The 25,401-nt window shown below is 44.7% G+C and overlaps 1 protein-coding gene across 2 annotated transcripts in view; it reads right to left on the bottom strand.

Annotated features, from left to right (window-relative positions):
- Positions 1-5,422: 5,422 nt before the first annotated feature.
- The window catches only part of Nmnat3 (nicotinamide nucleotide adenylyltransferase 3), a 115,699-nt gene continuing 95,720 nt past the window's right edge, over positions 5,423-25,401 (bottom strand). For both annotated transcript variants that reach the window (XM_013120984.3, XM_021233366.2), the window contains 3 exons: positions 17,241-17,424; positions 12,499-12,578; positions 5,423-6,779 (listed from right to left, as the gene is read on the bottom strand). In XM_013120984.3, coding sequence (XP_012976438.1) covers positions 6,415-6,779; positions 12,499-12,578; positions 17,241-17,424 — 629 coding nt within the window. In that variant the 3' untranslated portion in view covers positions 5,423-6,414. The remainder of the gene's footprint in view (positions 6,780-12,498; positions 12,579-17,240; positions 17,425-25,401) is intronic.

The following is a 25,401-nucleotide window of genomic DNA, read 5'->3' as shown; positions in this document are numbered from 1 at the left end:
AAAGGACACAGCAGAGGCAAAGACACAAGTGGAACATGGAGGACTCCCGGTGCGGGCTTTGAAGGACACAGCCGGGGCAAAGACGGAGTGTGGAGGACCGACCCCAGGGGCAGGTTTTGAAGTCTTCCCTAGGGCAGGGGTTTCCCCAGAACACACTTGTTCTCTAGCAGCAAAATGAAACAACAGGACACACTGCTTTTGCCCAGGAAGCCTGCTTGAGAGTCAAAGCCAGGATTCCTTCCTGGATCGGGGATATAGGCACCCTGGTATACAACCAGTCATGGCTAGTAAAATTCCAGCCACCTAGAAGGCAGATGATCACCATAAATGGCATTGTATGAACATCCCAGGTAGGGTGCCATAGCAGGCTTCAGTGTCCCAAGAAGAAGCAAAAGCCTATCGGTTAGAAACAAAGGCAGCATTATGGAAGGTGATTTCTCAGATGCAGAGCAAGACCAGCCTCCCAGCAGACCTTCTGACCAGCACTGTCAGGGGCTGGAAGCATCACTCTTTCCAGCATGTCACTCTTTGGAACATCTTTTAATTGGGTTATTGATTCTATTATCTTGGTTGTTAGAGTTGTTGGCAGTCTTTAGAAACAATTCATTTATTAGATACATACATTAGATGTACACATTTTTGTAAATGCTTCCCCCTAGTCTGTGGTGTATCTTTCTATTTCCTTAATGGCTTCTTCCAGAAGGAATGCAAGAAGGGACTATGGCTGTGTTTGGACACACATCCTCCATGGTTCCTTCTGTGTTCTCTGTGAGGTCATTCACTGGTTAGACTAGCAAGCAGTCTGGCCTCCGGGTTCTTGCCTTGAGTTCCTACCCGACTCCATCCTGATGAACTGCAACTTGTAAGTATAGGATTAAATAAACCCTTTGCTCCCCTAACATGCTTTTTGATCATGTTGTTTCTCACAGCAACAGAAATGAGCAGGAGGTGACACGGATGCACAGGAAGGTAGTATCAACAAGGCATGCAGGCACATTGCATTTCCAACAGAAGGTAAGGCAGGGCTTCCCAAGCCTGTCCCAGAGCATACTACTGTTCATGCTCTAACCCTCTCGCACTCAGTGTTCGCTAATTCAGAGATGTGAGTCCCGGTGAACTCGGGGGTCCCTCTCATAGTCCCTGCAGCCTGGGCTGTCAAGAGCAATGTTTTCTGAAGTTATTTAAACAATACTAAACTATTCAGAGGCATGCGCCTATGTGAGTCACTGCAGAGACATATTTATCAGTCACCCATATTTGCATCTACAATGTCAGGGTTTGGGCTAAGAAAATAACCTTATGACTGACACTGGATACTATGATGTATGAAGACCTCTCCAACTGGGAGGGGCAGCAACGTTGTCAGCATAGAAAGTGAGGACAAGGCTAAGGAGATACACATTCATGCATTAACCCAATTACCAAACGTGCCTTGCAAAGCCAAAGCTGTATTGGTTTGAAATGGGATTTCACATCATTCTGTCCCAAGTGATACAGACAGTATTAGAAATGAAAATGTCTTTCCCCAGGCAAAGAGACAGCACTGTTCTCATTTGGGTATGGAATAGTGTCATAGGAGAATCTTTATTTAAGGTTGGAAATTCTATTTACCCAGGAGCCTGAACCACTGTTTTCTGTTCTTGCAAAACAAACAAAATACCCAGGCATCAAGATGCAAAGGACACCTGAGGGAGTGGAGAGGAATGTGAAATCAGTACAGGGGGTGGTGCCAGGAAATGTATCAGGGGCAGAGCAGTGACACACATTTTCCCTCCTGCTACTAAGGGAGGGAGATGACATGAATCAGTGAGACAGAGCAGGTGACAAAAATTAAGATATATGTGAGTATATGTGTATATATACATAATACACACACATATATGTGTATATATACATATATTCAAAGCATAGGTCTTCCTGTGCTTTATTATGGAAATAGCTAATGTTTGGTAGAAACTGCACAATTCAGATATGGATCATGGAGATTAAAGTATGCCCTCAAAGGCTATTAAACCTATGGAAAGGCTGGCAGAGAGACTGTGGCACGCAGGGCACCTGCTGTTAGGTGCAGTGCAGTAGCCAGCACCTTGTTAAAGAGGCATGGACGACTCTCATTCTCCATGGTGCCCATTTTGCCTCTTCTGCCTCAGGGCCTCTGCGTGCCCCATTCTTCTTCAAAGCCATTTGCCCCCACCCATCCCAAAGTCTCTGGGATACACCCATTAGGGAAAACCACTTTATGAGAGTCTATACCTCGAATGAGTTCAAAAAAGGACCAAGAATCAGGAACTTAGATACCTATATAAGGAGGACAGTGAAAAGTGGGAAGCCAAAGTGCAAGCTCTGTTAGCTTTACAGAGAACTGGCTGCTTCCGCCATCAGCATATCAGGGTCGCCTTTCGAGCCCTCACCACTGTTGGCACTCACAACCTTAGTTTGTGGTCACTGGTATCTTGTGTGCTCTCCATTGTACTCTAAGCTTCTTATGGATGGAGACTGCATCTGCTCACCATCACATCCCTGGCACATGCGAGGACCTCAGTAAGTGTGATCTGAGTAAATGAATCCTAAAGTTCAATAACAACAAGGAAACAACCAACTCCCAGCAGCGAAGCTTTCACTTGTCAGGTCCTAGACGCTAGCACAGAAGGTTTGGCTATGTTGGAATTCTCAGCTGTAAAAAACTAGCCCAGAAACATGCTGTGAGTGCTGAGAGGGGGAGGAATGAAAGCTGGGGTGCCTGGGAGTTCCAGTTCCTATGCAATGGCACTGTGTGCCCTAGAATAACATGATTTCATGCATGGCAGGGGGACTCTCACTGGTCTTCTCTGAAAGCTCTTTTGGACACTGCAGCCTCTTGATGTCCTCAACTGGAAAGAAAGAAAGAAAAAAACCCACCCTTTCCCACATCTTCAATGTAGCCTTGAGCCAGTGGGTCTCAACTGTGGTTGGAACTGGTGTTCTGAATGTTTGACATATGTATTGGGCAGTTGTGTTGCCACAGCTATTAATGACACTGAAGTTTCTGTCCTGCCCCATGCAGCAGCCATTCAGTCCCAAAGAAACACACAGAGGCTTATAGTAATTATAAACTGTTTGGCCTATTGCACAGGCTTATTACTAACAAACTCTTACAACTTAAATTAACCCATCATTTTAATCTATGTTTAGCCATGTGGCTTGGTACTTTTTCTCAGTAAGGCATTGTTATCTTGCTTCCTCTGTATCTGACTGGTGACTTCATCTCTGACTTTCCTCTTCCCAGAATTCTCCTTGTCTGGCAGGCCCACCTACACTTCCTTCCTGGCTACTGGCCAATTAGCATTTTATTAGACCAATACAAGTGAAGAATCTTTATAGCATACAAGAGCATTATCCCACATCGTGATACTACTAGCATCATGTGCATTGAGGCCAGGAAGGAGTTTTACAATGCATGGGCCGGGAAAGAATTACCCAGGCAGTTAGCATACCAGAATGTCTGTTGTTGAGGTTAAGAACCCCATTCTCAAACCTACGGACCCCTTTTCCACCTCACCTTCTGGATACACTGTCTGCAGGCTTGAGTTCTCTCCCTTCTTGACCCACTTGGAACAGTGGGACAATGCGGCTCGGAGGTAAGAGGCAGTACTCATCAGTGCCAAGTAATTCCCATGCTACCTTCAGCTTAATGAAACAAGTGATCAGGGGCTGGAGAGATGGCTCAGACTGGCTACTCTTCGAGAGGACCTGAGTTCAGTTCCCAGCAACCACATGGTGGCCCACAACCATCTCTAGTGGGATCTGATGCCCTCTTCTGGCATAAAGGCGTACAGGCAGATAGAACACTCACATACACCTAAAACAAACAAACAAATAAATAAATGAGAAAGAGACAAGTGATCATCTGGAGTGAGCGAAGCTGAGGCCAATGAATCTCATTAGGAAGTCGATTCTGTTGGTTCATTTGCAAGGGGCCCAAGAGTCTTTCTGGAACCAGTTCCTGGAACCCAATAGCATTCCCATCTGCAAAAGACAACATCTCTTTTTTGACCTTCCAGTCCGACTAGATGGGTACTGGACCCAAAGAAGGCTGGGGAAACTGACACCAGGGTGCCCAGAGTCTTAGAAAATCAGGGCTGAGCTGGGAATGGTGGTGTGTGCTATGGATCCCAGCCTTAGTAGGCTGAGGCAGGAGGATTGCTGAAAAAGGAGCCAGGCCAGTATGGCTTACATTCTGGGTTAAGAGTGAAACCTTGCCAAACAACAACAACCCCAAACAAACAATAACCAAAACAGAAGCTTAAACCCAGACTATCTGAATAGATCATTTCTTTCTTTCTTTTAAGTGAGAAAGAGAAAGAAAATTAGAGCTGGAAGTTTAGAGCACATATAAGCAAACCCTCCACTGTGGAGTTAAAGAAACTGCAGCTCACAGTGGTAAAAGGAGTTGAAGTCCTACTATGTGCTGTAACCATTTTTAGACAAGCTATTTGATCCGTATTTCCCTGAGTGAGCAAGGCTTTCAGGGACCTCTTGGTGGGCAGAACGCAATCAAGGAGGGAAGTCTGCAGGACTCCATAGGACAGTCACTGTGTCTGTATTTCCTCTTACCTGTTTCAAGGTTCACAGGGAGTTTTCAGGGGTACTAGATCCTCGTTGCTTGGCCTATTATTTTCCCGTGTCACTAAATGTGTAGCAAAGAAGAGCCAGTATGGAGCATGGGGACTCAGAGTCTGTGCCAATCCTTCAGCACAAAGAGGACACTCCCAAAGATTAACCCAGGAGTGGAGTGGCAAATCCCACACACTTCCTTCTCACCTTTCAGGGTGCACACACAGAGCCATGGCCGACTGCTTTAGTTTGGAAAACCGTCTGGGTTATACTGAGAAGCTATTCCTTCTCTGCTCCAGTTTCATCTCTGTTGCTGTGATAAAACAATTGGACCAAAAGGAAAGTCGAGAGGAAAGGGGTCATTTCATCTTATACTTCCAGGTCACACAGTCTGTCTCTGAGGAAGTCAGGGCACAAACTTGAAGCAGAAACCACAGAGGCATGCTGCTTGCGGGCTTGTTCATGCTCATGCTCAGCTAGCTTTTTTATACAGCTCAGGAACACCATCCTAGGGAATGGTGTGGCCCATAGTGGGCTGGACACTTCTTCATTAGTTATCAAGACCCCACCCCTTACCCCCAAACATGCCTACAGGCAAAATTCTGATATGGATAACCCTTCAATTTTACATACCCTTCTGGGTGACTCTAGGCTGTGTTAATCTGACTAGGACATTCCTCTACTGCTGGTACTCAGGGCACAAACTTTTACATTCATGCCACCTAGATTGGAACAGGACACATTTCAAAGTAGCTGAATAGAAGAGCAACAGCTGCAACATTGGGCATTAATAATATAACAAAGGAAAAACAGAGAAACTTTTCATTAGTACTTTTTGATGTCGATTTATTATTTATCCTTTTGCCAATATTCCAACAGTCAGGCAGTCATAAAACATTCAAAAAGTCTTCTAAAACAGCCAGCATCTGTTTTACTTCAGTCCCTTTTTAGAAATCAGGATATTGGGAACCCTGGGGTTTAGAGTATAGCAATGTAAAAATACTTGCTGTATCAAAAATATAGCTTGAGGGGATTGGAGAGATGGCTCAGTGGCTAAGAGCATTGGCTTCTTTTCTATAAGATTGGTTCCCAGCACCCACATCAGGTGGTGCACAACTGCTTATAACTCCAGCTTCAGGAACTCTGAGGTCCCTTTGATTTCCTCTCACATATCACACACACACACACACACACACATATTAAAATAAATCTTACAAATATTGCTTGACCATAACATAGAAAGGGGGTGATCAAAAGTTTTTTACTGCTATACCATAGGCGGGCAGGTAGGCAGGCGGGCAGGCAGACCATGGTTTGTAAGGTTATAAGGGAGGACAAACTGGAAATCAATGATGTACTGTTTCCAGATTTCTAAATCCTTAGCTGGTATTATGATTTGAACAAGGACACTGCAAAGGCTAATTACTGTTCAGTAATCAGCACCTTGTCAAATCCTGCCAATTAAGACCAGCATGCTGCACCTGGTCTGTTGAAAAAAAAAATGCATGAGGACAACTGTGATCCAACCTCTCAGGTACTTGCCATGTTCAGAATAGCATAAGTGCATCATTTAATTACCATTTACACAAGTAAGTAGGTCTCTTCATCAGTGGCCCTGAGAGATTTTGAGATTTTGCCTAATCCGATGACTTGCTGCGCCATTTAAGTTGCTCTGATACATGACAGTCCCAGCCATAGAAACAATCTCTTTCTGCAGTAGGGAGTCAACCATGGTATAATCATCATAGAAACAAAACAAACAGGGAAACACAGACCCCAAAGCAAAACAAAGCTCTTAACTGCCATTCTTCGGGAGGCCCTCTAGCTAATCTTTCCTTTTCCTTTCCAGGAACTGCCATTGTTGTAGAGGCCATGGTCCCTGATGTAGGTGATGACAGCATCAGGGAGGAGGTACTTCACGCTCTGCCCTTGGCCCAAGGCTTTCCTGATTTTTGTGGCACTGATTTCGTTCTGAATGGGCTCCCTGGCCAGGTGAATGTTGTGCTGGAACTGTCGGAGGATGGGTGAGTCCAAGATGTACCCTTTCGGGTCATGACCACTGCGGCTCACACACACCAAGCCAAACTTCTCCACTATCTCCTGGATGTGCTCCTCTTTCCAGAGGTTGGGGGTCTGGAAGGTCTTCAGGATATCTGCTCCACAGAGGAGTTTCAACTCAGGCAGTGCTGAAAAACAAGGGCGATCTCAGTGAGGTTACAGAAATCTGAAGTAACATAACTTACAGTTCTAAGGTTTCAACATCATAGCTTTTGTTTAATATTGGCCAAGTGTCAAGCCAAGCAAAACAGATTTTGCCTGTCAGTGCTCAGTGCTACTACAGAAGTCTGTCTGTGGTTGCTTTGGATCAGGGTGGAGAGAGTCCCAGAGGTAACCATGCTGTCCCCAGAAGTCCATTATCTGATGATAAGTTAGACTTTTAAATTCCCAACATCAAGAAGCTACAAGCACTGTACAAGTCACCACCCCAACATCCAATTCGGCTCTTGTCATTTTAGGTCCCAAGGATCTAGCATTTTCATAGCTTCATGAAAATGAACAGGCTCTCTGGATGACCAAAAGGTCTCTACCAGCGGGTGGCCTTTTCATTTTTGTTTGCAATATGACAAAGCTCTAGGACAGTTGGTCAGTGTGGCAGTCCTGCAGAGTTTATTCTAATGGAACACTGACTGTTACAATTTTTCTTTTAGGTTCTTAGTATGGTACCACTATTAGGCACAACATGGGTAATAACATGACCCTCAGAACAGATTTATGAGGTAGGTCTGTTGTGTCCACTTTGCAGAAAGGAAACCAAGGAGGGCTCAGTTGGGAAGACTGGGTGCAAACTGGCAGTCTCCAGGTGGGGCATCTGTAGCTGCGAGGTTCTGCTGCCGCCTGCTGGTGAGAATCTGCACATGTGCTATGAACAGGAAGCCCGGGAGCACTAGAGGATTAGCTGACTTGCTGACACCATTCATCTGGTGTTGGCTAATCTGAACAGGAAAGCCAAGCCATGTTAGAAGCACACACTGTGTCCCTGGTACTTCTAGAAACTGATTCCAGAAGATGGCAAAGGCTGGCCTTCCATCTTTGTCATCCTGAAGACGTGGCAAGAAAGAGATTATGGACTGCCACACATTGGGGAAAAAACATGATGTAAAGGGTTTGCTTAGACTACTGAACAGGTTCTGGTCATGGAAGAGGATGGGCTTACAGAGAAGCAGGACCTGGCCTGGGAAAGAAGAGATCCTGGCAGGGTCTGGAGAGGTCTGAGGTTCAGCCCCCGTGGAGTAAATGCTGCTGTGGGGCTGACACTGTCCTCCCTGCCCTGGGCCTCACTTCCTCACCTACAAGAGACAACAGGCCAGGGGACTGTTTACAGCAGCAGATATCATCACACAAAAGGACTTTTCCAATGCTGTAGCCTTGGAATCCTGGCCTAATGAACGACATTGGAGAATTCTTTGACTAGTGTTCACAAGGCTCTCAGTGGCTACACAGATAGCCCCGCATGTCTCAGGCTCGGTTCTGGTTCTGCTATTTGGTGGCTCCTGTCATCTTCACTTTCAAATGGGCATGTCGGTAGTGCTCAGCTTGTGGGGTTATTTTAGCACTCAATGAGTTTATCTACTAAGACAGATAGAACCATGGCCAGCACAGGATGCTATATGTTTTAACTGCTTTTCATCCATTCACTAATCCATTTACTTATCCACTTATCTACCCATCTACCCAGAAATATTCACCCAGTAAGTATAAATTATCTCCTGATTTCTACAGCAATAAAATTGTGCTACAAATTATTCAGTAATTCACACTTTACTAATTTGCTCTAATTCTTATTTATTGAGTCACTGCAGGATAGTAAGGGACCAGGGTTTGGCCTTTCAAACAACTGGTTCAATGATACTCATTTGATTTCATCATCTCCTGGGGCCTGGGGCATATCCGCTCTGTTTCTATAGGTCAGAGAACAGACAAGACACTTTGTCTTCTCTTGCTGTTTTCCCCGCTTTTTGTGTGTGTGTGTATGCATGTCAGAGGGGGATGTTGAATTTCTTCCTCTATTTCTCTCTTTGCATTATTTCATTGAGGCAGGGCCTGGAGCTCACCATGTTTGAGCCAGAAAGCCCTAGCAATATTCCTGTTTTCCACCCCCCATGGGCAGGGTTGCAGGAGTACATAGCTGCACATGTCTTTTTGTACAGGTGTTAGGATCTGAACAGGTACATCCTCACACCTGCACAGCAAGCATGTGGCCATCTCCCCAGATTCTCCTAGTGGGTTTTGTGGGGAAAGTTTTGACATTCAGCTTCCACACTAGACAGATTCATTAATACTGACAGAAAGAAATAATATTCACTTTGAGCTGTGACTAGAGACGACTAGAAAGGACTGAGCTCTGCCCCCCAATCAAAGGCCCATTTGTGAGGCTGGAGGCACCTGTTAACACCTGGGACAAGACAATGAAGTGACCAACTCTCATGGCCACATGTGCCTCAGCCCACAACTTTGGGCTGCTTGTGTCACATAGCTCCTTCAAATTCATGCATAAAAGGCTACAGAATTTTTAGACCAAAGTTCAAAGGAGGTAAGTCAAGGATGAAGGCTGGAGGATGGGAAGAGGCTCGGCAGATAAGAGCACTGGCTGCTCCTCCAGCTCACAACTGTCCGGAGCAGTGCTAGGGAGATCCAAAGCCCTCCTCCGGCCTCTGTGGACACAGCATGCACATGCACTACCCCCCACCAAATAAATAATGAAAACGAATAAAGGCTGCCAGTGTGACTTGCCTAACAGTTGCACAGTGACGTAAATGGGAGGTCTGTGGGTGTTTGCTGAGTAGTCTACTATGGTGTTGAGTAGACATGGGCTTTGAAAAGCAAATGGGCCAAAACTTATACAAGCTGTAAGGAAAATATCCCAGAACCTAGAAGCCTGTGTTTTGATGGTCCTAAGTTAATGGCATTGAAGAGTATCAATCTCAAGGCTAGTCAGTCTTGGGACCCTGGGAAAGTGACCTTGCCTGTGGGCCTATTTCTTCAGTTGTAAGATGGGGATGGTAAAGGCTCCATGTAAGTTACAGGAAGTGACAGGTGGAGAGAAAGCCTGTCAACTGCGATGTATGAATACAGCCATGGATGATGACATCCAACTAACACACTTAGAGAGATCTTCATATCAGGACACCAGAGATGAATCCAGGAATGACACCTGGCAGCACCCAAACTAGTCATCCCTGGTGAAATAGGCATAAGATTGGATGCTTTTACAGAAAGGCTCAGTCTTATCTGCCATGGGCAGGGCCACCCTTACAGGACAGATGACAGACAGTAAGCTTGGCTGCTGTTAAAAGCCCTGAGGTGTCACCTATTCCAGTGTGTCACCCAAGCCACCAGGATCACAGCAATCCACATGGGGACAGGTGACTTCAAGGAGGTCTGCCAGTTACAGAAGTGACAGTGAGGATCAGATCTGGCTGCCACCAGTGCTGTGCTCAGCATGTCATCTGCTATCCCAGAGTGTGACAACACACAATAAAATGCACAGCCCCCAAAGTGGCCCTTAGGAATAAATATGGCACTGGCAACATTTGTGCTATCCCATCAAGATCCAAGCTTATGCTGAGAAAGGCCCACCTTCCTGTTTTAAAAATGTTCATTTTTTCCTTTTACTGATGATGAACATGAAATGCGTGTTCACGATGGAACATATGGGAACTGTAAATGTTGAAAACTGAAAACAACAACAGCAGCCCATCAGGCTGATTCTGGGTTCTACAGCCATCAACATTTTGGTGTGTTTTCGTAGGTTTCCACATTGATTTAGATATACAGACAATATGGAATTGCACTCATTGTCACCTAAAGTCATACATATACTATCATATGGTGGGTCTCTCACTTCCTCAGTGTTTCCATCTCCTTGAAACTTCCGATGCAGACTCTTTTGATGCATCCAGTGTAATTTACTCAGTGTTCCTTTGTATTTACATTCTTAGTTGCTTTTATTTTCTGCCATCGTAAAAACTGCCATGCTAGCTAGACCTGAGGGTATAAGCCTGCAATCTGAGTTATTCAAGAGGCTGAGGCAGGGGGATTGCAAGTTCAAGGGCTGTCTTGGATACAACAGTCTAAGGCCAGTTGGGCAACCTGGTGAGACCCTGTCTCAAGATTAAAAGCAAAAAAAAAAAAAAAAAAAAAGAGTGGGGTGTGCCTAGGCAGTTATTGGGGCTACCCCTAGAGTCCCTGATGTTTCCCAGGTCTACAATGTCCCATGCTGACACGTTCCTGCTCTTGCATCTCTGCCTCTCTGCTCTGAAATGCTCTAACCCCACAGTCCACTGGTCTTGTACACATGAGTGTAGCTGCCTGCTCCTCCACGAAGCAGCCTTTCACACTAATGCCTGCATTTCCCTCCACCCCACAGCTGTGTCCAGCTCAAGGCATGGGCTGGGCTGCTGGAGTGCCTACTCCCCCTGATCTCAGAGCTTGGCTCTCATAGCACTTGCCAGCATCATGTAGGACTTAGAGCCTTGCTCTCATAGTGTCCACCAGCATTATGTAGGACTTTGTAGAAGGAGATGCAGAAAGGACATAGCATTGTGTCTATGATGTGCAGAGGACATCCTGTCCATGGTCCACATCTGGGGCTGGAAATGGAGGAGCCCACACAGGTAAGGAGGACAGGCCAGAGGAATATAGTACATTTTACATTTATGGATTGGTTATATTGGTGGCCCTGCAACTCCTTTTTAGGCTCTCATTCCGGTATATAGTCTCAATTTCTGAGTGATCTTAAACATCAGGCTCCCAGCGTCTTTCCCACTCAGGAGGTCTAGGGAGTGGTCTGGCAATTCATGTTTCTAACAAGACTCATGGCAATTCTACTGTGTATAGTCTTTGATCAGCATCTGAGGGTTACATGGCAATTTCAGGACATTCCCAAGTCCTTTCTGAGATGTATTTGGGAGTATTCTGAGGACCAACAGACAAATAAGAGTCATGGTTAAAGAGTGGTAGGCTCTGTCCTTTTCTCATTAAGCCACAATGCATGTCGACACAGTAAGGGTTCTGTGAAACTCTGTAGTAAAGAAACTCAGTCGCATCTATCCTTGGCATTCTTGAACCCTTCTGATATGAAAGTGTCCCACCAACTAGAGGGGGGAGCCCTCTAGTAGAAAACCATGCATGTGGCCTGCTGGGATTTTGGCCAGTGGGGCCAGTGATTCCCAGCTTGCTTTACATCCTTCCCTCTGCACCCATCCTACACTCTTGAGAGCCTCGCCTTTGACCCTTGACCCCAGGGCTTTGCATACTCTGTAACCACAGGACTTGCCTCTACCAAGCAGGAGAACAAAGAGTGGAGGTTAGGGTTTCTAATTTCAGAAGATAACCCAAGAGAACTTCAAGCTCTCCTAAAACTACTTTCCTACTTGAGGAATTCACTGAGCGGCTGCTAGGAAGTGTGAGTCTCTCATCCCGACTTTATCCTTCTAAACTCAGAAGGCTAAGGTTTTTAAGGAACCCTGGCACCAGTCACCAGTTTGTCCCTGTGTGGCCCTCACTGGAATTCATGTCACGAGCACAAGTCACAGGGTAGCTAAACTCCTTTGGACAATAAATCTCAAATCAGCACAAATAATGGTGTTGGGGTGGGAGTGGGGAAGACAGGTTGTCTAATCTAACCGCTTGACCTTGGATACACACACACACACACACACACACACACACACACACACACACACACACACACACACACACACACACACCATACATCGTGTAGGTAGACCTGCACTACCAGACAGGTCTCAAGTTCTAGTTCATGCTGAGAGAGCTGGACAAACGCCATTGGCTCGTCAATCTTCACCTGCATCCCCCATTATGGACCAGGGGGCTGGCACCCACCTGCAGAGGCTGATGGCGTTTTGCTGGGGTCTGGATCTTCCGTCTGGGCTGAGGATTTCAGCAGCTGGCTGCGATGGTGCCTGTGGTGTAAACACATAGACTCAGGTGTGCTGTATTCTAGACCCTCAACACCATCCCGGCGTCTGAGAATTTAAGACTTGCTTCTGTACATCTTACACCATTCACTGAAAATCACTGGGGATCCACCATGTGCCAGGCAGTGCTCCAGGGGTAGGACAGGAAGCATAAGCCACAGAGAGTCCTATTCAGTTCACTTTACCACAGTCTACACAAGCTGGCAGAAGTGGACAGGTAAGCCTGATGCTGCCCTGCCCACACATCTAGGTAATTCTCTACTGCAAATATAGGCGCTAGTGTTAAATAGGTGCCCAAGGCATCAGCTCTCAACAGAGATGTGAGCCAGGCAGTGGTGGCGCACACCTTTAATCTCAGTACTTGGAAGGCAGGGGCAGGTGGATCTCTGTGTCTTCAAGGCCAGCCTGGTCTACACAGGGAATTCCAGGACAGCCAGAACAGCACAGAGAAACCCTGTTTATAAAAACCAAAATACAAACAAACACCTCACAACCAACAACAAAAACAGATGTAAGTTTAGACATGCATTTCCTTTGGAAAGTGTAAGTGCTAATGCCTGATTTCAGGATTCTGGGAAGGTAAATGAACTACACACAGTAAGCCGTGGCACTGTGTGGTCTCCGGCTGGCTCCAGATATACTCTTATCATAAACTTGTTCTTCAAATGCTACGCATGGTGACTAAGAGCCTGGGCTTGGAGAGAGACAGCTTGGGCTGAATCCCAACCCCCATGCTGGCTGTCACCCTAATGAATGATTTCAAGTCTCAGTCACATGGATGGTTCCTCGTGCGCAAATGGGGAGTGACGGCAGTGCCCCCCACCACGGGTAGTTATGAAGATGGAGGGAGTTAATCCAAGGGAAGTCACAGAGCATGCTAGGTACGATCAGACTTATGCAAATTTGACATGCTCAATTTTAAGCAATCTATCTTCAAATTGAGACTCCTGCACTTTCTTTTCTCACCAGACACAGGTAACCTCAGCACTCTTGGGCGAGCTAATTTATCTTCCACCATCCCTGTACTCGATGGAGTATTATTATAGCTGTGTTTGAGAGAGGCAGTTCACTTTCGGGACTCAGTGCATCTACCCTGTGGACTCTGTTCCTTGGGGTAGTGGCCGTGGCTGCCTTTTTGCTGCCTGCCTGAGTGGTACTCCGATGTGCACAGTCCTAGGCCTCTGAACTGACCCCAAAGGCATGGTTTCTGCCTCTTCAGAAACTTGCCCAGGGAAGCCCCAGCAATGGGTAACTATGGCAAAAGAAAAGTCAGCCACCTCACGTTCCCAGCCAGCATCATTGTTGTTGTTTGCTTGTTTGTGATTCCCCCCTCCCCAGAGACAGGGTCTCTCTATGGCTTTGGAGGCTGTCCTGGAACTAGCTCTTGTAGACCCGGCTGGTCTCAAACTCACAGAGATCTTCCTGCCTCTGCCTCCCAAGTGCTGGGAATAAAGGTGTGTGCCCACCACTGCCCGGTTAATAATTTATTTCATGTGTATTCATGTTTTTGAATGTATGTATATCTGTGAAAGTGTCACATCCCCTGAAACAGAAGTTACAGACAGCTATGAACTGCCATGTGGGTGCTGGGAATTGAACCCAGGTCCTCTGGAAGAGCAGCCAGTGCTCTCAACCACTGAGCCATCTCTCCAGCCAGCCAGCTTCTGTTTCAGAGCTGTGACCCTTTAATCCAGTTCCTGATGTTATGGTGGCCCCAACCATAAAATTATTTTAGTTGTTACTTTAGAACTGTAATTTTGCTACTATTATGGATCATAATACAAATATTTGTGTTTCTGATGGTCTTTGGTGACCCCTGTGAAAGGGTCATTTGACCCCCTAAGGGACCATGATCCATAAGCTGAGAACCTCTGCTTTAGGGGCTGGCTCCCATAAGGCTGGTGCTCCACCTCTCGCTTATTCGATGTGTAACTGTGGTCCCTGAGCATCTCTGAGCCTTGTGCTTTTCCCCTGTGAAATAAGGACATGAGGCCATGTTTGCACTTTGACTAAGGCCTTCCCCACAACACGGGGAAAAGGGAAGCCACTGTTACGGTTGGAGGTTAAGTGTACGCTCTAAGGCCTGTGTGTTGAAGGCTTGGGCCCTAGCTGTAGGTTCAGTCATTGTAAGATGGGCTCTCACTTAATCAGTGATGGCTACTGGCAGGTGTGAGGTTTGATAGCATTCTTAGGAGATGACGGAAGCTTTGGAAGTTGTGGCCTAGTTGAAGAAAGTGGGTCATTGGGGAGATGACTTTGGGGGCCTTATTCTGGCTCTGCTCCGTCTCTCTGCTTCCTGGCCACCAGGAAATAAGTACATCGGGACCACCTCAGCCTTCCACCTTCCTGTTCTATCTCACAGTGGTTCAGAAATAGCAACATTAGATGAGGGTTGAAGACCTTCGAAGTATGAGCAAAAAAAGATTTCTTGTCAAATGGTTTCTTTAGTTAATTCCCACTGTAAGGAGGAAGGGACAACCCAGGACCCAAGGCTCTCTCATTAAAGTTGGCCTAGACTTTATGGCATTAGCAAAAAAGGTGAACATCATCAGAATAAAGGGTCTCCACCAAGTCCCTCGGTGAGCTGGTATCACAGTGACCTTTGTTATGCTGTGTTGTGAATCCACTGTGACAGCATCAAGGGGACACCAAACGCAGCAGATGTTGGGGCTGATTTTTATCATGATTCTAAAACCACTTGACTTCACAATTTTAGCCTGATTCTTAACCTTTTAAAAAATCTTCATCAGCTATCTGTTGAAAGAAACTGGTGACTCTGTTGGTTAAGTTGCAAGCACAACAGCACAACATCAATCATCCAGACCTTGAAATAGATGCCTGTGGTTAGTGTCCGTGCCAGCAATCTGGAAGCCCTGGCCTGGGAGAAAAACCTTAGAGTTTTCCAAGTGATTCTGGCAGCCAAGGTTGTGACCATGTGTTAATTGCTCTTTAAGTGGATCTCAACACTGATTCTCTCATCCAGTGACCGAAGCTGTGGGGCTCAAGCCTAGATACATATTGGAATCACCAGGAGTGACTGAAATACTGGATCTCTCCCCTCCTCACCCGGACCCATGAGATCACCAACTCTGGGATGGCACATGGGTGGGGGACCTAGAAAGTACGCTGTGTGCCCAGGATCCAGAAGCATTTGAGCGAAGGGCACAGGAAAAAAGGAGAAACAGTGTTTGGCAGTGCCTCTGCTCACAGGGACATTCTGCAGCAGAAGCAGCAGTGACCACGTCATTGTCTCTGGGTCTGTGCATGGCTTTCTGGGTGTGAGGATGTAGGGGGGCAGGTGATACTAGTTAGCACTTACCATCCACCAGCTGATTTTCCTGCACCATCTCATCATAACCACATGGTGACCTGTGAGCTAGGTGCTGATATTCTCATTTTATTGCGTGAGGCTCGCGGAGGCCAAATCACTTTCATCAAGTCATGTAGGAGTGAGCTATCCGCCCAACAGGGCGTGGTCAAGGTAAAGATAAAAGATAAAAACAAAAGGAAAAGGGGCTCCCCTTTTTTCTCCTGGAAGCCAGCCACGCTTCTGACTCCTGGTCAGTGCGACTCTCTCTCTCTCTCTGGTAAATAAATATATCTTTTTCCTTATATAGCATCGAATATCGTTAGAAAGTCATTCATTCAGTTAAATCTGGCTTCAAAGCCTGTGTCCTACACAACTGTGGCTCTCATAGGGATGGGAAGAAAGGCCTAGTCACTGAGTACTTACTAAAGGTAAATGATTTGCTGGACAATCTGCTGTCTTGCCTCTGTTCCTCTCAATTGGCCTGGAGAAGCGAGTGGCAAGAAAGGCTCGTTTTAAAAGGATGTTCTGGTACTAAAAAATAAGGGACCGTGTATTGGCACAGTTATTAAACACTTGTCCTAGCAGTCTGGCAACAGATTCTAAGACGGCACTGGAACTGCTGAGTGCTCTGTGGTCCCTTCCCTAACAGAAGGTGTAGAACCTGCATGACTGCACAGGTCACATGACTGCAGTGACTTCTAGCAGAGCAGCCTGTTACCAGTGATGAAGCAGGCCAGCCTTCCTCCCCTCCAACAGCCGGGACAGTGACCCACTGGCTGTCCTAACGTGCAGGGCTGGTCCAGAGCTTTCAAACATCTGTGCTGACTACACCGAACACTAGTAAGAATTGAAAAGTCAAAAGATAATGTAGAGTACCTATCTCTGGTCTTAAAATAACCCCTCCCTCTGACATTAGAGTCTATGTTTAGTTTGTTATATAGGTTCAACGACAAGAAGTTAAAGGTCCCAGTTACTGAAGGCCATTTGTTGGTTCCAGGAAAGGAAAGTTGTTTTAAAATCTTCATTCACTCACAAGTCTCATTTTGCAAATGACAAAGAGGTCTCCGAGAGGTTAGTCACATGTTCAAAGTCACAGAGCTGCTAAACTGTAAGAGGTGCTGGAGTCCTTGGAATCAAGACTATCCCAAGTGCCAGAAGCTGCTCATTTATGTTTGTTCAGGGACCCCTCTGAGAAGGTGATTCTGCAGGTCTCTCTCCCTATAAGTAGAGGCATTTCTCTGGTCTTAGCTAGGAAGTTCCAGCTGGGGCCACCTTGGCAATCTGTCCCATCCCTTCAATCTGCAGATGTTACTACAGAACAACATGACACCTGTTACCTCAGCACCTTCACCGTCTCGATCCACTGTGCCTGCTCACTCTCCCAGGGGTCCACTCGAATCCAGTCAGATGTCTGCAGGGCTAGTTGGGCCATGGCTACCCGGTGATGGGAAGCCACCAGGTCTTTCTTCCCATAGCTGTCATTGACAGGTGAGATGATGCCCTCGATCACCTGGTACATTCCTAGGCAGGGGGGATGGAGATGCTGTGTGTAAGGAAAGATGCTTGCTGTCTGGCAACACACTGAAGCTGGTGCTCAATGGTTACACCTCATGCTACATGTGAACAGACATGGAGGTCCCTCCTGGTGAGCCCAGGGCTTCAAGGAAGGGCCAGGGTACTACCTCTGTGACCCTGGGCCTCTCTCTAGTGTCTTCGACAACTTAGAATGGTACTTTATTGAGAGGAGGCTGTGAGGGTGGGGCTCAGGCAGCAGATCATAGGACAAATAGCATCAGGATGCGGTTGATGAACATCAGGAGGTGTCTTTCTGTAGTGCTTTGCATTTGTATAGCCTTATCCCAAGAAGAGGGTTCTGGGGCTGGGAAGCAAAGGGAGGGAATGTGGCTAGTTTTGTCAACTTGACACAAACCAGAGTCATCTGGGAAGAGAGAATCTCTATTGTAGGATGATCTTTGTGTACACTGTGATGACGTGTCACTGTGATTGGTTTAATAAAAGGATGAAGGCAGGAGAGGGTAGGCGGGATTTCTGAGAGAGGAAGAGGTGGAGGAATCTGGGTGTGTGGATTTCACCAGCCGCCTGGGAGCACGGACATGCTGTACTGAGGAAAGGCAAGAGCCACACTGTAGAACACAGATTAATAAAAACAGATTAATTAAAGTTATGAGCTAACTGGGAAAAAGCTTAAGCTAAGCCAAACCTTTATAAGTCTCTGTGTCATTATTTGTGGGCTGGCAGACTAAGATAGCCAAAAAGCTTGCTACAAAGTACAACTGTGGAATTGGCATTATTCCATTCGTCTGAGGGCATGGTGCAGCACTTTTTCTTGATAAATGTTTGATATGGACGGCCCTGCCCACTGTGGGCTGTGCTACTCCTGGGCAGGGGGTCCTGGAGGGTAAAAGAAAGTAGGTTGAGTGAGAGCAAGTCAGGAAGCAGTGCTCCTCCATGGTTCCCACCTTAAGTTCCTGCCCTGGCTTCCCTCAGTGATGGACTATAACCTATAAGAAAAACAAACCGTTCCCTCCTGCAAGATGCTTTTGGTAATGGTGTTTATCACAGCAATAGGAAGCAAACCAGGACAGAAGGAGTTTGGAATGAAGCAGGACTGGCGGGTGATGGGATTTACCCTGACCGTACTGGCCCACTGTGACTCTGGAGTGATGTGTGGCCACGAAAGGGAAGCTTGATAGAAGGAGAGGCTGATGGAAAGGGAGGAGGCGGAGCTGTTTGCAGTAGATATTGCCTAAGGATCTTGGGAGCCTATGTGGGACTTACCTGATGAGAGACAAGTCCTTAAACATGGGTAAGTGACCATGCCTGTGCACCCCGATGCTGCTGCTTTAAGAAAAGATATTCCCTGTGACTTCCAGCTTAAGGGCATTCGTCATGTGTCCTAGGGTTTCTATTGCAGTGATGAAACACCATGACCAAAGTAACTTGGGGAGGGTCTATTTGGCTTACACTTCCGTATCACTGTTCATCACTGAAGGAAGTCAAGACAAGAACTCAGGCAGGGCAGGAACCTGGAGGCGGGAACTGATGCAGAGGTCATGGAGGAGTGCTGTTTACTGGCTTGCTCCTCATGGCTTGCTGAGCCTGCTTTCTTACAAACTAGATCACCAGGCCAGGGATGGAACCACCCACAATGGGCTGGGCCTCCCCCATCAATCACCAGTTACGAAAATACCCTACAGCCTTGTCTTACTGAGGCATTTTCTTCATTGAGATTCCCTCCTCTCAGATGACTTTAGCTCATGTCAAGTTGACATAAAACCAGCCGTCACAGTGAATGGACAAGTTTTTAAGATGTTCTGCCACTTTTCACAAGTATTGTGTGGCTTTTCTCCTCTGGTCAGTTACTATAGGGGAATAGCACTGATTAATTTACTAATTGTAAACCCTGCATTCTTAAGATTTATTTATTTGTATGAGAGAGAGAGAGAGAGAGAGAGAGAGAGAGAGAGAGAGAGAGAGAGAGAGAGAGAGAGAGAGAGAGAGAGAGAGAGAGCGCCTGTGGGAGAATATGAGAACAGCGAGTGTGTAAGAGCCTGTGGAAGCCATAAGAGGGCATTAGATGCCATGGAGCTAGACTTACAGGCAGTGTGCGAATGAAACCTGTGGTTCTGCAAAAACAGTTAGTGCTTTAAATCACTGAGCTACCTCTCAAGCCCCACAGGAAGTGCTATTTATTTGTATACTTAAACATTTGTTTATTTATATAATTCTTTGAGATAGGGTCTCTGAGCCTTGACTAGCTTGGAATTTACTATGTATACCAACCTAGCAAGCTTGACACTGACTACACATATAAGGCTGGCCTGGAACTCACAGAGAGCCACCTGCCTCTGCCTTCTGAGTGCTGGGATTAAAGGTGTGTGCTACCATGTTGGCCCTGTCTTATCTTTTTGTGTATTGATGGGTTCTGGGTGCTAGTTATTTTTAGGAATGAAGAAATGTCTCTAGCTCTCCTAATCAGGTTTCTCTATCAAGGGTATACACTCCTCTTCTATGTTCTAAAAGGATGGCATGAGGGATGAACCCTTCCTCCTCTCTCCTTCCTTTCTTCCCTGTCTCCCTTTCTGCTTCCTTCTCTCTCTCATCCTCTGTCCTGGGGATCATACTAAGTGCGAGCACTCTGCCCTTAGGCAGTAACTCGACAGTCAAGGAGTGCAATTTGTATGAAAATTCGTACTGCTGATTTAATCTCCTTAATGGCTAGAAGATGATTCAGGTTTTTCATTTTTTATTATGATTTTTGGTAACTTGCATATTTTTTCAGATTTTTTTCCCATTACAGTTAAAGTTTTCAATTTACTGGCATAAGGTTCAACACAACCTTCTCAAATATTTAACATTTGCATCATCTGTAGTGTGGACCCTTTTCATTCATAGGTGGCCTCCTTTCTTTTGCCTTTCACAAGATTGCAAGGTTTGTTATTTTTTTAGTCTTTTTCAAAGAGACAACGTGTGCTGTATTGATTTTTCTCTGCTAAATGTTTCTTTTCTGTCTCACCAGTTTCTTTGCTTCTTTTTATGGACTCTACCCTGCTACTCTCTTGCTGTTCATTTTCTAACTTCTGTGGTATCTGCCCAGCTAATTAACTCGAAGGTTGTCTTATTTCCTAAAATAAATAATTCAGGCTGTAAAATCCCCCATCTTCCCTTATGTCCCATGTTTGTTTTAGTATCTGTGCTTTCACGATCTCTCAGTTCAAATCATTTTCTAAGCTCTCTTGTGATGCCTGTTTTGATCAGCTATCTAGGAACATTTTTCTTAATTTCCAGGCATATCCTGATTTGGGGGAACTATATTTTTGGTATTAATTTCTGGCTCAGTCCCACCATAGTCAGAGAACACGCTGTCTGTGGATACAATCGCCTGAACTGTGTTGTGTGTTCCTTTACGTACTTAATGAACTACAATAGAGTTTAGAAATGCTGCATGCATGCTTAAAAAGTGTGTGCATTAATTCTGTGGATGTTCAGTGCTGTCCATTCAGGAAAGGTAAGTGGTTGCTTTGTTTAAATCTCTTAGTATTGAATTTATGTCTGCCCATGGTATTAGTAAAAAAGCTAGAAAATCTCCCACTAGCATTGTGAATTTTTCTATTCTTTTCTCTTTTTTAAACTTTCACTTGACATGGTTTAATAATACATGACTGGGTGAATACTCATATATAGCATGTGTCTTTATATGAAGCTTTTTATTGCTAGTAAATTTTGCGTTAAAATTTAGTCTATCTGATAATAATATACACATGGAAATGCATTTTTCTATTTCTTTCTTTCTTGAAGACAGGGAGTTTCTATGTAGCCCTGGCTGTCCTGGAACTCTCTATGTTTAGCAAGGCTGGCTTCAAACCTACAAAAATCCTTTTGCCTCTATCTTCCTAGTGCAGGGATTAAAGTTGTACATTGCTATGCTTGGCAATTTTCTTACCTTTTAATTTTCAATATTTCTACATCCCTTTTTAAAGGTAGGCCTTTGTATGTAGCTCATTAAGACATCTTCAGTCAAGTTTCACAATGTTTACTTTAAACTGGAACACTGAATTTACTTACACTTACTGTGATGAATTTTCACATAAAGGTAACATGTTATTTTGCGTTTTATTTTCTTGCACACATCCTATGTTTTTTTTTCTTTTCTTGACTGTTCAAATTTTTATTGTTTCCTTCTCTTTGTCTCTTAGAGTAGACATTATTTGCAGTTTTACAACCTAAGGAGACCAAGTTCATTGCCACCTTGCTATACCATTAGGACTTAAAGGTATTGTCACTCTACTTGGTACCCTCCTAATTTACAGGTTAATTTCGTGACTGCTTTAAATACATATTTCTGTTTACTCTGTTAGATCTTATTATTTTGTTTAATGTAATCAATGCTCATTTAAATATATGCCTGCAATTCCTATTTTCTTTGTACTTTTCTTCCTACACACTAATCTTTCTATCTTGGAATTACCCTCCTTTTGGCAGAGCAGCAGGATTTCCTTAAGTTGGTGACTTCATTTTACATTATAATTTTTGTTTTGTTTTTCGAGACAGCCTTTCTCTATGGCTTTGGAGGCTGTCCTGGAACTAGCTCTTATAGACCAGGTTGGTCCCGAACTCACAGGATCTGCCTGCTTCTGCCTCCTGAGTGCTGGGATTAAAGGCGTGGGCTACCACTGCCTAGCTCTACATTGTAATCTTGAAGGATACTTTTTCTGGGTATAAAATTAATGGGTTGAAGTGTTATTTGTCTTCAGTGTTCTCCAATTATTATCCTACTGTCCTATATTGTTGCTGCTGGGAAGTACCATATATGTCTGCCATTCCTGGACAGGCAATCTGTATTTCTTGTTGCTTCATATATAGTCTTTGTCTATAAGATTTTCTTTTATTTATATCATCTTGGAATCTCTTTAACATGTGGATTAGTGCTTTCATTAGAGTTGGAAAATTCTTAGTTATTATTTCTGTAGAAATTACCTAGGTCTCTATTTCTTCCAGTTTTCTTACTGGATATAGGGGGCCTCCACATCTCACCCTCTTTGGGATTTATTAAAATCTCTGTGTTCTATTGTGGGTAATTTCACCTGATTTATATTCCTGTCCATCCAGTCTATCAAACAGCCTGATTCAAAGCCATGCACTGAGCTTCAGTGTTTTCTAGTCTACTAAAATGGCAATACTTTGCTTGTTTAGGTCTCCTATGATTTCCTCATTGGCCTATTATCATTTCAGACACAAATTATACACATTCTTTTAGACTTAATCTAGGTAGTTAATTTTCTTCAACCAACACATACCACATATACCACTTAAGTATGATGTTTTTAAGTTTGGTTTTCATATTTGTTATTGATATATATATATATAAATGTACACATATATGTATTTGTGTGTTGATCTTCACCTTGAAACTTCTGTTAGTTACTTTTCCAATGTTGTGATCAAATTAACTGACACAGACAGCTTCAAGGAGGAAGGGTTAATTTTGCTTCATCATTTCTGAGGGTTTCAGTCTACCATGATGAGGAAGAAAGGGCAAACCAGCTCAGTTCATGATGTTGAAAGTGTGTGGTGGGAGCAATTCACACCATAGCAGACCAAAGAACAGAGAGCAAGGCGGGAAATGAGCACAACACACCCATCCCCTCCCCAGCTCTGTGACCTACTTCCTCTAGTTGGCCTCTGCCTCCCAAAATTTACAGACTTCTCAAAATAGCTCCATCAACTGAGTAATAGATGCTTAAAACATAAGCCTGTGTGGAGAATTTTAGAGCCAAACCACAAAATTACACTATTGTCATACAAAGGCTTATGATAATCTTATAATACAAATGCACTTAGTTTATCTGCAAATGTTCCCATAGTCTTTTAACTGTTCTGGTAATGGTCAAAGGTCTAAGCCCAGAGTCTCCACTGAGACTCAAGGACAACTCTTAGCTATGAGTCCCTGTACAAATGAAAGAAAATCACATTCTTCCAAGGAGGAATGGGGGGCATCAAGAAAAGTTAGGACCAAAACAAAACTGAAACTTATTAGAACAAGCAGCAAATCCTACAGATTCATGCTGACATTTGAGGCATGTGGTACACGATTTGAACTCCAAGCTCACAGATATCCTACATGCCTGGAATCTTCAATATCTCAGGGTCACTTCTACAACTTAGCCTTCACTTGCCCAGTTTTATACATTAACCTGTTAGGAGCTTCCTTCATGAAATCTGACCCTCTGCACATTGATTGACTAGCTTCACAGGTTTTCCCCCGGAATTTTGGGGGACCCTGTAATTTGCATCTGCATGTCATCATGGAGATCATATGCAATTCTGCTGCTGCTTAATCCAAAGTCAGACCCCCAGCCCTCTGGGCTGTGACTGTAGTAGTCTGTGAGTATCTTGGTGACTCAACCTGGGGAAACACTACATTTTTGGTTGTGAGCCTAGCCTTTAATGGCTGGACCATCTCTCCAGCCCCGGGAAACATTTCCTTAGGAGGTTCTGTTTAAGCAGGTGCATGGGTGTTGGGGAAGTCCTGTTATTTGCCTGTTATTTGTCAATAAAGTACTGTTGAGCCAATAGGAATCTAGATGGGAGGGACTAGGAGTCCAGGAGGATTCTGGGAAGGAGAAACACAAGAGAGTTCGAGATGTAACGCCATGGGGTAGGAGCCCGGAACTATTCTCTGGTAAGAGACATACTTAGATTAACAATTATGGGGTAATTACTTAAGTCAGAGCTAGCCAGTAAGGGACAAGCAAGGCCAACAGCTTCATAATTAATACAGCGTCTTGTGTGTTATTTGGGGACTACATCGCAGCAGAGCCCAGGCTGCTGGCAGGGGATAAACCAAAGCGGCTAGCAAAGAAAAAACTTCTCTTAACAAAATGGTATCAGAAGTGGGATCATGAATTTCCACGCAGAATGACAAAAGCTTTAAAGGAATTTTAGAAACAGAAGAACGGAGAGACGCACAGATTTTTGGTAGCAGCATTTTCTCAGGTGTGCTCTGTTTTGCTAGCTACAAGCAGAGATTCACGCGGCTCGCTTACGGGAGTCTTCCTGACTCGGCATAAAAAGAAAAAAAAAACCCAGCAAGGTTGTTTTAAGAGACTCTGCTAACAATTGAAAAGTTGTACGTACAGCTGGAAGTGGCAGCTTTTGCTGGAGGTCAGCATGGACTGAGGCGGTAAGCTGGAGTCACGCTTACGCCCGCCATCTTGACGAAAAACCGGCAGTTTAAAACAGCCTCGGTTTTACAGATAAGACACGTGGCCAGAAAAACGTAAAGATTTACAGTAAAGTCAGACTTGGATGAAGAAAACCTATAAAGGTTTACAGTGTGTTTAAAAATATACGTGAGATTGAGAGAAAAAATGAAACGGCAAAGTGGTAAATAAATACAAAAGCCGGCGTTGTGGTGGCACACACTGGTAGGATTTACTCCAGAGGCAGAGGCAGGCGGATTTCCAAAGAGTAACCCTGTCTCAGAGAAAAATAAATAAAAGTAAAATAAATAAAGTAATAATAGATAAATAAATAAGCCACGTAAAGATGAAAAATACACAGAGAGTCTGGATACTGTACGCTATTGTGTTTTTCAGTTTTTTGATTGCTCAGGAAGGAACTGCTAAAGTACACTTGATTATAAATGCTGCTGAATTAATCCAACTTCTATCTTTTAAAAATGCCTTGACTTCAAATTTTAAGTATAAGGATATGTTACTCGGAAAAGGAGTTTTAGTTTATGTTTCTACAGAAAATGAAAAGCTGGGGATTCCTTCCAGGCTTCTGTGGTTTGACGAACCAAGACCCCCGGAAGCAGTGGACCAGGTGGTCCAACAACTGAAACAGCTAAGATGATGGAGCTTTACAGACCACGAAAATAAGGACTTATACAGGTTCCTGAGTTTTGTCATGATCCCCATGGTATGAACGGCGCCCCCTTCCAGCACGAAGCAGTTTGGAATGAGCAACGTCCCA

This window comes from Mesocricetus auratus, unplaced genomic scaffold (assembly GCF_017639785.1).
Source record: "Mesocricetus auratus isolate SY011 unplaced genomic scaffold, BCM_Maur_2.0 Super-Scaffold_100691, whole genome shotgun sequence".
In the NCBI taxonomy this organism is placed as follows: Eukaryota; Metazoa; Chordata; class Mammalia; order Rodentia; family Cricetidae; genus Mesocricetus; species Mesocricetus auratus.
This window is presented reverse-complemented; position numbering and strand designations above follow the sequence as displayed.